General features: G+C 39.3%; 1 protein-coding gene across 2 annotated transcripts in view; it reads left to right on the top strand.

The window, feature by feature from the left end:
* The window catches only part of dctd (dCMP deaminase), a 46,634-nt gene extending 37,747 nt beyond the window's left edge, over positions 1-8,887 (top strand). Inside the window, exons 4-5 of one of the 2 annotated variants that reach the window (XM_052020538.1) lie at positions 876-972; positions 5,406-8,887. In XM_052020538.1, coding sequence (XP_051876498.1) covers positions 876-972; positions 5,406-5,511 — 203 coding nt within the window. In that variant the 3' untranslated portion in view covers positions 5,512-8,887. The remainder of the gene's footprint in view (positions 1-875; positions 973-5,405) is intronic. The other variant, XM_052020537.1, reaches the window with a different exon arrangement.
* The last annotated feature ends 4,176 nt before the right edge of the window (positions 8,888-13,063 follow it).

The raw sequence follows: 13,063 nt of genomic DNA, 5'->3' as shown, positions 1-13,063 counted from the left end.
CTCAAAGGGACTTGGATATCTATGTCCATCAGTCACTGAAAGTGCAGCAGGCAAATAGTATGTTGGCCTTTATTGCAAGAGGATTTGATTCTAAGAGATGGGATGTCATGCTACAATTTTATAGGACCTTGGTGAGACCACACCTGGAATATTGTGGACAGTTTTAGTGCCCTTGCCTCAAAGTATATACAGAGGGGTTGCAGGGGAAAAAAAAATCATCAGATTGGTTTCTGGAATCTCAGAAGCTGAATGGGCCAGACCTCTATTCTGTAGAATTTAGAATGAGCTAAGAGAGGCAACCTCATTGAACATGATCCTTGGAGGAGTTCAACAGGGTAGATAAGTGGAAGCTGTTTGCCCTGGATAAGAAGTCTAGGACCACAGGCTACATTCTCAGAATAAAGGGTAGGTCACCTAGGGTGGAAATGAGAAGGAATATCTTTACTATGAGGGTGATGAATCTTTGAAATTTCCAGACATTGATTACATTCAGAACAGAGATCAATAGATGGTCTGGATATTAGAGGAATAGAGGGATATGGGAATAGAGCAGGAAACTGCTTTTGATCTGGAAGATCTTGCTCCTTGGCACAGCAGGCCTTCCCCTGCTCCTATTTCCTTATGTTCTTATTGAAGTTGTTTCCACTACCATTGTAGATGCTGCATTCGGGATAATAGAGACTTGCCACATGAAACAAAATTCCTCCTTGCAAATATTCTTTTGCAAGTGAACTCAAGTCGCTCTGTTCAGGTTACCGATCGTACTTGCAGTGAAAAGATTTTTTTTCTATCAGATTTTCACCCCCATTAAATATCCTCTTAATCTTTTGCTAGTTTGTGAATCTGATGCATTTAATGTTTTTGTTTTGTGATAGGCATCAGCAAGGTTACTTATATGTCAGACAAGTACCGGGACTTGCCAGAAATGAAGGCCTCCAGACTCATGTTGGACATGGCTGGTGTAGAATACAGGTAAACATATGGTGTGTGGTATTAGATGTTAAGTGACTAAAAAAGAATAAAGCTGTATCCACAAGGAAAATGCCTTTTCTATTATGATACGTGTGTATCGGTGTCAAGTGACAAGCTTACTGTAGTCTCAAAACTGAGTGGCACAGCTGATGGAACTGCTGCCTCACAGATCCAGAAACCTGGGTTCAATCCTGACCTCTGGTGCTGTCTGCATGGAGTTTACACGTTCTCTCTGTGACTGTGTGTGTGTTTCCTCCAGAATCTCTGATTTCCTCCTGCTTCCCGAAAATGTGCAGATTGGGAGGTTAATTGGCCACTGAACTACCCAAGTGTGTAGCTGAGTGGTAGGATCTGGGGATGGAGGGCAATGGGATTATTGCAAAAGAAGAATGGTCACCATGACATGGACCCGGTGGGCCAAAGAGCCCAGAAGTGGGCCCTATTTCTCCGTGATGCTATGAATTAAATTTCTAGTGATTTAGATGAGACTGTTTCCTTTTTCACTGGTGTGGGCTCACAGTGAGCAGGCTGATCTACTGATATGGTGAGTTGTCAGTTAGTGTGGGCCATCTGCCTTCCCAGCACTTGAGGGTTGGGGGGGGGCTTTTCCACAAAATGTGTTGTTTCCCTTAACTGACTTGGAGTATCTTTATCAAATGATCTTGTGTTGTTATTTGACCTTACAATTGGTTAAGTTTTAGTCTTGCGTTTTTTCCCCCCCCCCCCCATCAAACCATGATTTCCAGCCATCCTCTGGCTCTGTAACTAATGCTCGTTGGAGAGCTCGGCAGCGTCTGAGATGTTTGACTGTGTGCTTCAGGTTCTGCCACACGCAGAGGAAAGTGTGAATTGTGGAGACCAAAGTCTCCATGTGAAAAGGCAGTTTTGAACCATCTATTGAATGTTTGGACCCTCTGAAGTCCTCCTGATTGTGGAAATGTTCAAATCCTATGCCCCCTCCGCTTCCCCCTCTACACCATCCATCTGCACCATCTCCTTTTTGTTTAAAACATGAGTTTGACTGTTCCACACCTGCTGGATTATACTTGCTGCATTCAAATGTACATTTCCTCTGCCTGGCAACTTTATTCAGCTGTGTCATTCTGGAACTGATGGTCCATTTCTTTATTTTTGCATCTTGTCATCTCTGTTCTGCTTGAACTGAGCCTTCTTGTGCAGGCTTTGAGCCTCCCTGTGTTTATACTGTCAGTTTATAGTGTTTGACTAGTGGGCATGAATTGCAGTTCATTGTATTTACAGCACTGAGACAGGTCATTTCGCTCCACAAATCTATCTGACGTGTGGGTACCTCCTCCTACCTTGCTTCATTTTATTTCTTTGACATATCCTAAGTGTCAGCAACAAATGCTGACCTTGCCAGCAATGCCCACATCCTGTAAATGAATAAATAAAACTTCTATACAAAGCTGCAGTTCAGTGACTGAGCATTTATAGCCTTCTGCAATAAAGAATTCCAAAGATACTCAGTCCTCTGAGATTTCTCTCTACCTCTTTCCTAAATACATTAGGGACATTTAAGAGACTCTTAGATAGCCCCCTATTTTTCTATCGTTCATATGTCTATGTGGGAGGGAAGGGTTAGATAGATCTTAGAGCAGGATAAAATGTCAGCACAACATTGTGGGCCGAAGGGCCTGTACTGTGCTGTAGTGTTCTATGTTCTAAATGGTAGATCCCTTTGCTCCTTACTCATTACCTCAGGTTCTCCAGCCTGAGGAAAAAGACTTTTGATATCTACCCTGCCAAACTTTCAGATTCTTGAATGTCTCATTCAGATTGCCTCACATTTCACTAAACTGCAGCAAGTATAGGCCAACCTTGCTCAATTCTCTCTGATAGTAGAATCTCCTAATTCCTTCAATCAATCAGTTATTTCCTCTAAATTTCCATTCTACACCAAATTGTGGCAAAGCTCTATAAATGTTAATGGTTACTGTAATTATCTGATAAGTGAGGTTTCTCTGTACAGTAAAACTCCAATAATCCACTATCTAACCATTCGGAAATACAGATACCGAACCATTGGGCTCACCAGGTGATGCTTGCAACTTGGACTCTCTGGGTTCCTGTGCTCCCTCCCTACTTGCTGGGTTCACTGAAATGTTCTTGTGTAATATCTTCTAAGTGTTTTGGAGAATTAATAGAATAAAATCTGCTAGTCTGGCATCACCAAAGACCTGAGTGTGTGGATTAATGGACTTTTACTCTAATTCCCAGTAGTCTTCTCAATTGTACAAATATCTGTGTTAGAAAATTTCTCCCTGTTAAGATGTTTTGAAATTTTGGGGAAATCACATGAGGATTCTTCTGAAGCTTGCAGTGCATTGATTGCCTTCTGTTTAAAGACTACTTTTTCATTAATGATCTTTTGCTTTGCATGTAGGATTTCAATTTATTTCTTCTGGAGTTCTTTTGATCTGGGACGTGTGTAGGTGATCAAAAGTAATCCAGCCTCCTACGCGTAACTCTATATCCTTCTTTACTTTTCATTTCATTCCTGTGTTGCTCTATCCCTGCATCTGGTTCAGCTTCACATTTAAACCAGATGCAAGGCTCTCAAAATCAGGAAAAAAGCAGTAGCAAGTTTAATGATGGAAAAAATAGCAAGAGTTTTCAGATTTGTGCAAGCATTTGGAAGTGGATTTATTTTCTTAAGATTGAAAGAGGCGTCAAAATGAGTATTTCTCGATTACAATGAATGGGTATTAATGGCCTGTAAATGATTTGATTAACTGCTGCTTCAGGCAGGTATCACTGATGATGGAAAGTAATTCCTTAGCACTGCACTACCATGTCCTGAGTTTGAAATTCAATTTGATCTTGAGAAAAATCTTCTGTCCATTAGTGACTTGCCTGAATCTCTAGTTCATTTTTTTTAAGACACTTGATCTGAGTACTTTTAGCTGTCTGGCATGTAAACTGTTCTGTACCCATTAATTTTGGATTTGTGGCAAAATGAAGTGCTCCCCTTTATTTCTGGCACCAAAATGAAGTGCTGCCCTTTATTCCTGATTGTTGAGATTGTAAGGTAACTATAAGCAATGTCAAGTACTAGGATGCTTTTGCCAGGTCACAGTTCTGGTGCTACTATGAGATGTGCCTGTTAACTCAAATGGCTGCACTGAACAAGTCAATTTGTCTTTTCCTGTGAGTAGAAGGAGATTTGCGTAAAAGAGAAAGGGCCCACTTTCTCTTGGATGAGGGCATTACTGACATTTATTGCTTGTCCCAACTTATCCTTGAGGAGATGGTGATGAGATGCCCAATTAAACTACCACAATTCTTCTGGTGAAAGTGCTCTTATGGTGTTATGGTCTTATGGTGAATTCCACAATTTAAACCCAGTAACAAGGAAGGAAATCCATCACTAGACATAGTCACTCCCTTCCAAACTCCATTCATTGAAATTGTAAAGTGTCAACTTGGCATGGACTTCACTACAAAGCCCCATCTGATGAAGGCAAGCATCCCTTGCACCTTCTTCATCACCATGTCTACCTGTGAAACCACCTTCAGGAAACTATGTACTTGTACCCCTAGGTCTGTCTGTTCTACAATATTCCCCAGGGCTCTATCATTCACTGTGTATGTCCTGCTCTGGTTTAACATCCCAAAATGTATCACTTCACACTTGTCTGAGTTAAATTCCATTTGCCATTCCTTGGCCCACTTTCCTAGTTGATCTAGGTGCTGTTGTAGCCTCACCGTTGTCTACCACACCACCAATTTTGATGTTATCTGCATTCTTACTAACCACATTCTCATCCCAATTGTTGATGTATATGACAAACCACAGGGGACCCAGCACCAGTCCCTGCAGCACACCGCTGGTCACAGACCTCCAATCTGAAAACTATTTTGGGTTTTTCACAGGATTGGTGTTTCATTCATGCTTTTTTTTTAAAGAGACAATTTTGTAGTTGCTAGTTCGAGGAGCCTTTATATTGTATCTGGAAACGGTAATGTACCACACAAGTTTGGACACTTGGGTGCAACTCAGTGAATGTGACCTACATTAGTGTTGTGAATTTGACAATCTCAGCCCAGACTATGTAACACTGCCCTTGTTGGGATAGTCCCAATATACCAATGGGACAACGTTGTCACCAGGTGGGTCCCCGTTGATCTTGCTAACTCTGAATTGTGCTGTGAATCCAGAGATGGCAGATTAAACTACTTTTGTGGTTTAGTGCAAATGAGCTCCCTTTAGACTATGGCGAGTCCCTTCCACAAATCAAACACCAATTCAATGCATAGGTGATTTTGAGTTAGCATGCTTAACAAAATGGAAGAAATGGGGGTTTAGTAATTAAACCTTTTGTATTCCATTTTGAGAACATTTTATGGGATTGTTTTAAAAACAAAATCTGAAAACATCTGTGTACTAAAATGCTATTTGTTTTTTTTTGCAGCCAATTTACTCCAAAGAATAAAACAATTACCATTGATTTTGATACAATAAACAAAAGTGGAAGTTGTCTACAGTCAAGTAAAATGGCTTCAACAGCGTCGCCATGAAGCTGCTAATTATTCATCATGGAGAATCTTATTTGTTACTTCCATATTTCTGTTTTTTGGTAGTTATTCTTTAGAAGAAACCTTCTGCTGTCTCTCTATTCTAATGGCACAATTGAACCACTTACACCAGTTTATACATACATATTATATATATAGTATGTCACGTGGTTTCTTTTCCAATTAACATTTGAGCTACTGTTGTGCCCGAGCTTGAAAATGAATATATTTGTACAAAGTGCATGCATGAAGACCTTTATGGTTAGGAAAGGTAAAGGTTTTAACATCGAACAAGCCATTGATTAGCACCAGACAATGAGGTTCTGGTTTCTAAGCCTGACTCTGACCTTTCCTCTTCCTTCTCTACCCACCTGGCTCAAGAAAAGAGACTTGTAACAAATGTGACCACTCCCCTTGACTAAGCACCCAAGGCCTAGAATGGAAACTTGCCAGATCCCATATGACTGGCTCTAAAACCTGATGCCACTGCTGCTGAGTGCTGGAAGTGAGGCTCATCTGAAGGTTAGCCCACGCTGCTGAATGCATAAAAGCATTTCTTTCTGCCAGTAACTCTGCTATCTGTTGCACTTTTTAATTTTCTCATGGGATGTAGTAAATTGGTCAGAGCAGTTTTATTGTTCATCCTTAATTGTCTTTAGAAGCTGGTGATGAGTTGCCCCTTGAACTGCTACATTCTTTTTGGTGAAGGTACCCCTTGGTGTAGGTAGTTCTGGGATTTAGACCCAAGGTTGATAAAGGAACAGCAGTTTTTCTTTCCAAGTCAGGATGATGAATAACTTGGAGGGGGACCTGCAGATGGTATCTTTACTATTCCCTGCTGCCTTTGTCCTCGTTTCCAACCTCTTGAACTAGACAGTTATCAGAGAGAAACTTGTAACTCTGGGGTCACCTGCTTGGAACAGTTAAACTGTGACCTCTTGAGCCTGGGATCTTTTGGTTGAAGTTGGTGCTGGAAGTAAGGAGTGGAGTTTTGAATATGTCGTAGGTTCTTTGGGAGATTGCAGCAGAAAATTTTGGGGACAGTAAGTTAGCTATCGTAGAGTATTGTGGCTTTCAATAAAAATGCAAAATGTTGAAAATGTTTTGTGTCAAATGAACTCTAATTAAAACTAAATAAAAATAACTTCATTTTTTGCATTTACAGTTTATAACTTTCAGAAATTATCTACAGCCAGCTTAGTGTAAAAGTAATATTAAGGAACATGAAACAGAAATTATGATGTGATGTATTCTCAGTTTTTCTGTCTACTGCTTTTTAGAGTCTTCAGCATTCCCAGAGAGGCTGTCTGTGCACCTGACTATGCTGTTCCGATATTAACAGATACCTTAGGATTGTACAGTGGTGGAGGAGACCATTTGGCCTCCTGTACCTATAGTAGTCATTGAAATAGTCAAGAAATTACTCTCATTCCCTTGCTGTTTAGCCTTGCATATTTCTCCCCTTCAATATTAAAAGATACATTATGATCTACTTCCACTGTCCATGCACATAGTGCATTCCTGATTTGTAATATGTTGTACAAATACTTCCAAACCTCTAGACAACTTGCTGATCATAAATTCATATCCTCTGGTTACTGACCCTCCCGCAAAGAGAACAGATTCTTGTGCTCGTTGGCCCAGAGATCAGGGGGAGTTGTCTTCGTTCAGAGGAATATGAAAGGTCATTGAAATAATTGCACTATAGTTTAGGATGCTTGGCATTGCAACTTAATATCTTTGCATATTCTATGTAGTTTTAAATTGAATTGGTGTTCTTGTTGCTTATTTGTGCCTCTGAGTCAGAGGATATTGGATATGAATTTTACTCGTACATATTTGGTCCAGTACTTCAGTGCATTATAAATGGAGTGACATTTAGTGACAATGCTGAGTTGAGATCAAATTGTTTTCCCAGTAACTTGGTCAATATTTATCTTTCTGCCAGCAACATTAAACTCAATTGGCATTGCTGTTTGTGGGATCTTGTCATGTGAAATTGAGGGTAGCTGCACCTCAAAAGTAAAATGTTGGGGAGAATGCTCCTGAGTAATGTTCCCATGCTAGTTCTTTGTATTTTTAAGAAATTTTTATTTGCGTTTCTGTCGGTGCGGCCAGGAGCACAACTTTGCACATAAATTCCTTTGACCAGTTTTGTTGACCATACTACTCTGACACAGTCTAATGCCACTGTTAAAGTTATACCTAAACATGTTTGAAATCTATTTCAAACATTGTTATTTTGGTCTGTAAGTAATTTCTTTTAAAATGGTAGTGGATCAATAAATGTTCAAAATAACCTCTGAGACTTTCAGAGTAATCACTCACTGAGACTGTGAAAAGATTTCCTGCTCTGAACTTCACCTTGCTTAAAATCATAGGAGCATAGGCACAAGGGAAGGCCTTTTAATTAGATGATGGCTGATCAGTGACCTCCATTTTGGCTGTCTTTGCTGAATGTCCCATGATACCATACCTAATAAAAATTATATAGATCTTGGTCTTGAAACTTTCCACGGCCATTTGGGGGAAGTTTTCCAAGTTACCACTACCCAGTCTTAAGTTGCTTCCTGATTTCACTTTTCGGTTGTTTGATTGTAATTCCAATTTGTGTCTCTTTGGAAATAATCAATTATCTGCTCAAACATTTTAGATTTAAAAACCTGCCTCAATCCTCAATAGCATCGAGTGGAGGTAATTTGTTTTCATAGTACTGGGGCTGAAAAGGTTAAAGTTTTCAAAATCCTGCTGAGCTTTTAAAATAGGTGTTAGTATTGACAAGTCTCAGAAGGTACCTACACAACAGATGAACTCCTTCCCAATAGGATGACAGGGATTGTCTCTGACCATAGGACAGAAAAATGACAATTTGTCAGTTTTATTCATTTTTTGGGATGTAATCATTCCCAGGTGGTGGTGAGCCACAAGCTTGAAGTGTTTTCATCCTGATAAAGGTGATACCTCAATGCTGTTAGATAAGGTGTTCCAGGATTTAGACCCAGTGTTGAAGGAACAGCAACATATTTCTAAGTCTGAATATTGTGTGGCTTGGAGGGGACCCCATTGGTGACAGTGTTCCCATGCATCTGCTACTGTTGCCCTTGGAGGTAGAGAGTGTGAGATTTGGGAGATGCTGTCAGTCTCGGTGAGCAACTGCAATGTATTTTGACTGCAGCTGCTGTGTGGCAGTGGCAGAGGGAATAAATGTTAAGAATGATCAGTGAGATGCCAAACAAGCATTCTACTTTGAACTGGTGAGGTTGAGATTTTTTTTCAATATTAGAGCTGCATTAATCGTCCTTTTTTTAAAACAAAATCTTCAGATCTTTTGTTCAAATTACTTCTGATTTAATGTGTTTTAATTTCCTGGATTTGCTAGCTTTGGTGGTATACCAAACTCAAATCACTCAGCTGAGTTCTTTCCCTCCATCTAAGAAGCATGTGATAGGGAATCAGAATCAAATTTGTTATCACTGACTTAGATGATGTGAAATTCGTTGTTTTGCGGCAAGTGCTCTGCATTTCGTCTGCATTTAATCTAAAGGGCAAGTGATGTGCTTGCTATTTTATATACCACTGTGGGGTCTGTGACTCTTGCCAAAGCAGGTTAATGTTAATATCTCTGTTTATATTTGTCACTTTACCGAAAGGAAAATTCTTAAAAGTGCTGAGTGGAAGGACAAACGACAGTTGAGGTCACCCTTTTAAGGTCTTTGATAATGTAGCTGCCTCCTGTTTTAGAGGGTGGTCTATATTTCTGAAGGCGAAATGAGCTCGGATCAATTCCAAATAATCATTATTTAAAATAAATATCAGAAACAAAATCTCTTAAAGCTTGTAAAATAAAACTAGCACATAAATACCATGCATTAATCCAGATAGACGTCATAACCTGACACCCTTGGAAAGGCTAAATGACATGATAATCATTTTATCTGTATCGCCAAGCCGAGCCATTAAGATCCTGAAGAAGGAAATGAGCTCTCCAGGGAAATAAACATGTTTCACTTTTAGCTTTTGTTTACAGTTTCATTATAATCTGAGTGATGCGCAACCAGGGCCAAGTCTTTGCAACTTCAGCAATCTGTTAACAGCACTGGATAATCAGCTCCCTTTTTGTTTTCAATGCAACGAGTGCAGGGGAGATGGAATCTCTTTGCATATTTTGTCGAATATACTCGGATTGGCTTCTGGCCTATTGGGGCTTTCATTATATACAGCAATTGGCATATGAACTGTTGATAATAGCTTTCATATCCAATCTAATCTGCGAATTTCAAAACTGATCTCAATTCATTTTTCAGTCTTGGTCACAAGTGCATTTGTTTTGGACCAATGTCAGCTTATTAATGTGAGTGTTCCATGGCAGAGATGAAATGTCTGCCAGGATCAAGCTTGAACAAAGTACATTTGCTTTACAATATTTCAATGTACTGAAAGTGCAATTTTAACACCAAAATCATGCATTTCATCTTTAGAATTATGATAATTATAGGACACTTCTCAAATGTTTAGTAGCACCCTTTCTTGATGTAATAATTAGTCTGAATTTATGTTGTCAGTGCTTTGTTTAACATTTTCCACTGAAAAAGAATTTTATCTTTGTGCACATGCAAATTTTTGAGAAGACCTACATTTGTGAAGTGTGTTTTACCACTTTGAGACATCCCAAAGCATTTTAAATATTATTGAAATGCTGTAATGTCAGAAATGTAGACATTGCAGGAGCTTGCTGTGTCCAAATCGACCTCCACACTTTCTGACATTATAGTATTGACTGCGCCTCGGCCGTATTTAATTGGTTGCAAGATGTGTTGGGATGCACATTCTTATCACATTGAGAAATGAATTGGTCAGGTCTCTAGAGATAGTTTTCTTTAGAGGCACAAAGAAGTCATCAGAGGATCTTGAGGGAGCAGATAGGGTCTTTGTTTCACATCTCCTCCAAAAAGTGGCATTGCTGATGATGTATTATATTGGAGTGTCAGCCTGAATTTTTTTTATATGCTCATGTGTCTGGAGCAGCATTTCAACTAATATCCTATGAACAAGTTATCTCACAATTCCCACTGTGATTACATCTTATGACTACAACCATCTGAGCTACACCTGAACCTGCAAAGAGTTAGAGGTGTATTGTTGGAGTTCTGCACTTACATTTCCAGCAAAATAGATTAAATCCTTCAGGCGAGTTCTGCACTTGCATTTCAAGCAAAATTGATATTATCCTTTAAGGAATTGCTTCCCTTACTGTCTGTGTGGAATTTTGGACCATTGTATTTCAGACCCAAGTTGATTGTGATGCTACGAAATGTAACAGAGATCCTCTTAATTAATTATGTTGAAAATATCCTCTTAAAACTATTTTGCCAGCAGATTACTGTTTACAGGTTGGCTTGTTATATTTTATGTTTCTCAGAAATAATGGAGTAATTTTAACTACCTTAATTATTATGTGGGGGTAAAAAAAAAACTGGCAGCATTTTTTCCCTAAATCCAGTTTTGTTGGATCAGAGGTATCACGAATATTAAAATAAAAGAACAAACAGACATATCTACACCACAGAGGAGCCAAAATAAACTCTCGAGTTCACCTTTAAAGTACCTAGCACTCTATTTTCCTTTCAATATATTACCTGAAGATAAAACATCATCTGTTCAAAATCTTGTGATATCTGGCATAAAAGGCTTTGGTGGATTTCCCTGTCACTGGTGGTACATGGCAAGGTCCTTGGAAGCACATTTTGGTCTCCTTACTCAGATCAAATCTCTTCTAATATCATTCCACCTCCTCTTCCTCCCACCCCTTCCCCTGACTTTTCCAGATAGCTGATTTATGTCTGTTGCAAGTTTTGCAATGTTGTGCCATTTGTGCTCCCGGATAGCTCTCTTACAATCACACAAATGTTATAACATGGAAGGAGGCCTTTCGAAGTTTCAAGTCTATGCAAGGGCATTCCAACTAGACCAGTCCCTATAGCTCTGGAAATTCTTTCCTTTCAGAGACTGATTCAACTCCCTGATGAATGCTACAAATGAATTTGCTTTCACTACTAACCCTGTGTGCATTATGGACTCTAACTACTTGCTGTGAGGAAAGATTCTTCAGTGGTTCTCTTGCATTCATTCCCTGACCCCTAATATTAACGCGTCCATTAAAAGGAACCGCTTCTCTGTGATCATTTCAAATACCCCTTCAGATCTCTTGCAATCTCCTCTGTTCCACCTTCTCCAAACTGCATATCTTTTACCCTCATCCTTAAATCTTTTGGTAAATCTCCTCTGCACCCTCTGTAAAATCTTTACATCTTTCCAAAAGTGTGGCATTCTTTTCAAAGCTGTTGTGATAGATCCACAGACTATACACCTTCCCATACAAAACAAATACATCTGATTACCTTATTCTCACTGCTGTGGCAAGGGATATTTTGTTTATGGTTAATCCTGCAGGGAAGAGGTGTGTGATCAATTTTTGAAGCTGAAAATCAGGTAATAAAAATTCGCATTCTGTTTTACATTCCTCCTCATTTTTCTATTGACACCGATTTATATAAAATTTAACACTGGGAGAAGAACGATGTGAGCAACCATGGCCAGTACTGCAATTGGAGAGGTTTTGGGTGGTGGATAGAGAGCATCACAATCAACTTTATATTATATGTCAACAGTGATTTTAAAGACAGTACCCTTATAGACATGACAATGTAATATGGCATAAATTGAACTTTGTGTGTAATATTAATAATGAAAAACATTTAAAAGGAATTATAGTCTAAATGTGCAAAATCAGTGGATAGAGGACATTCACGTACATTTGTTATAGTGCTTGTTTATAAAGTTGAAGTTTCAATTTCACTGGTCCCCTCGACCTGTCTGCTCAGGAGCTTTGGAATGAGAATTTGAGCTATGGTCCAATAATTAAATTGAAACAATCAATCTAACCTGAAATGTCCCCTGGTTTTTTTTTGGGAGAAAAAAGTGGGTCCCAGAGTGATAGCTGCTGCTGAAACTGCTCTTCTCTGCAGAGCACTGCCTTTGGAGCATGTTGGTGCTGGTTCATCTCGCCACATGGACCAGTTATAACATTAGCAGAAGTTGTGACAGGTTGGAAAGTGTGACAGTGAGATGTCCTTCTGTGCAATACTGCCTGAAGTAAACTGTCTTTCACATATTTTCTATCTAGAGATGCAGTGACTGCAGGAAGCTGAGCATCTCAACACTGCATAATGGAAAAGGACAAACATACACGAGGCACAGTGCATACCAGCCTGGCAGAACACACTGACTCAAGTATGACAAATGGCTGTTGTTACAGTAAGCCACAAGTTCAGGAGGAGCTATGAAAGGTGATAATAAATATCCTGATTATTACCAGAGCAGGGAGCTGAGATTCTTCATGTCCTTTGTGAACGGTGCTAATATTTCCATCTAATCTTGTCAATTTCCCACTTGGTGCTATGCCAAGTGCTTCATCCCATCAACAGTAAAAATATATAAAATAACATTGCACTCCCTTGCTTTCAATTAGCCTGGGTTGTCAGATAATTCACGTGCC

Source organism: Pristis pectinata, chromosome 7 (genome assembly GCF_009764475.1).
Source record: "Pristis pectinata isolate sPriPec2 chromosome 7, sPriPec2.1.pri, whole genome shotgun sequence".
Classification (NCBI taxonomy): domain Eukaryota; kingdom Metazoa; phylum Chordata; class Chondrichthyes; order Rhinopristiformes; family Pristidae; genus Pristis; species Pristis pectinata.
The sequence above is the reverse complement of the archived record's forward strand: the minus strand, read 5'-3'. Positions and strand labels throughout refer to the sequence as shown.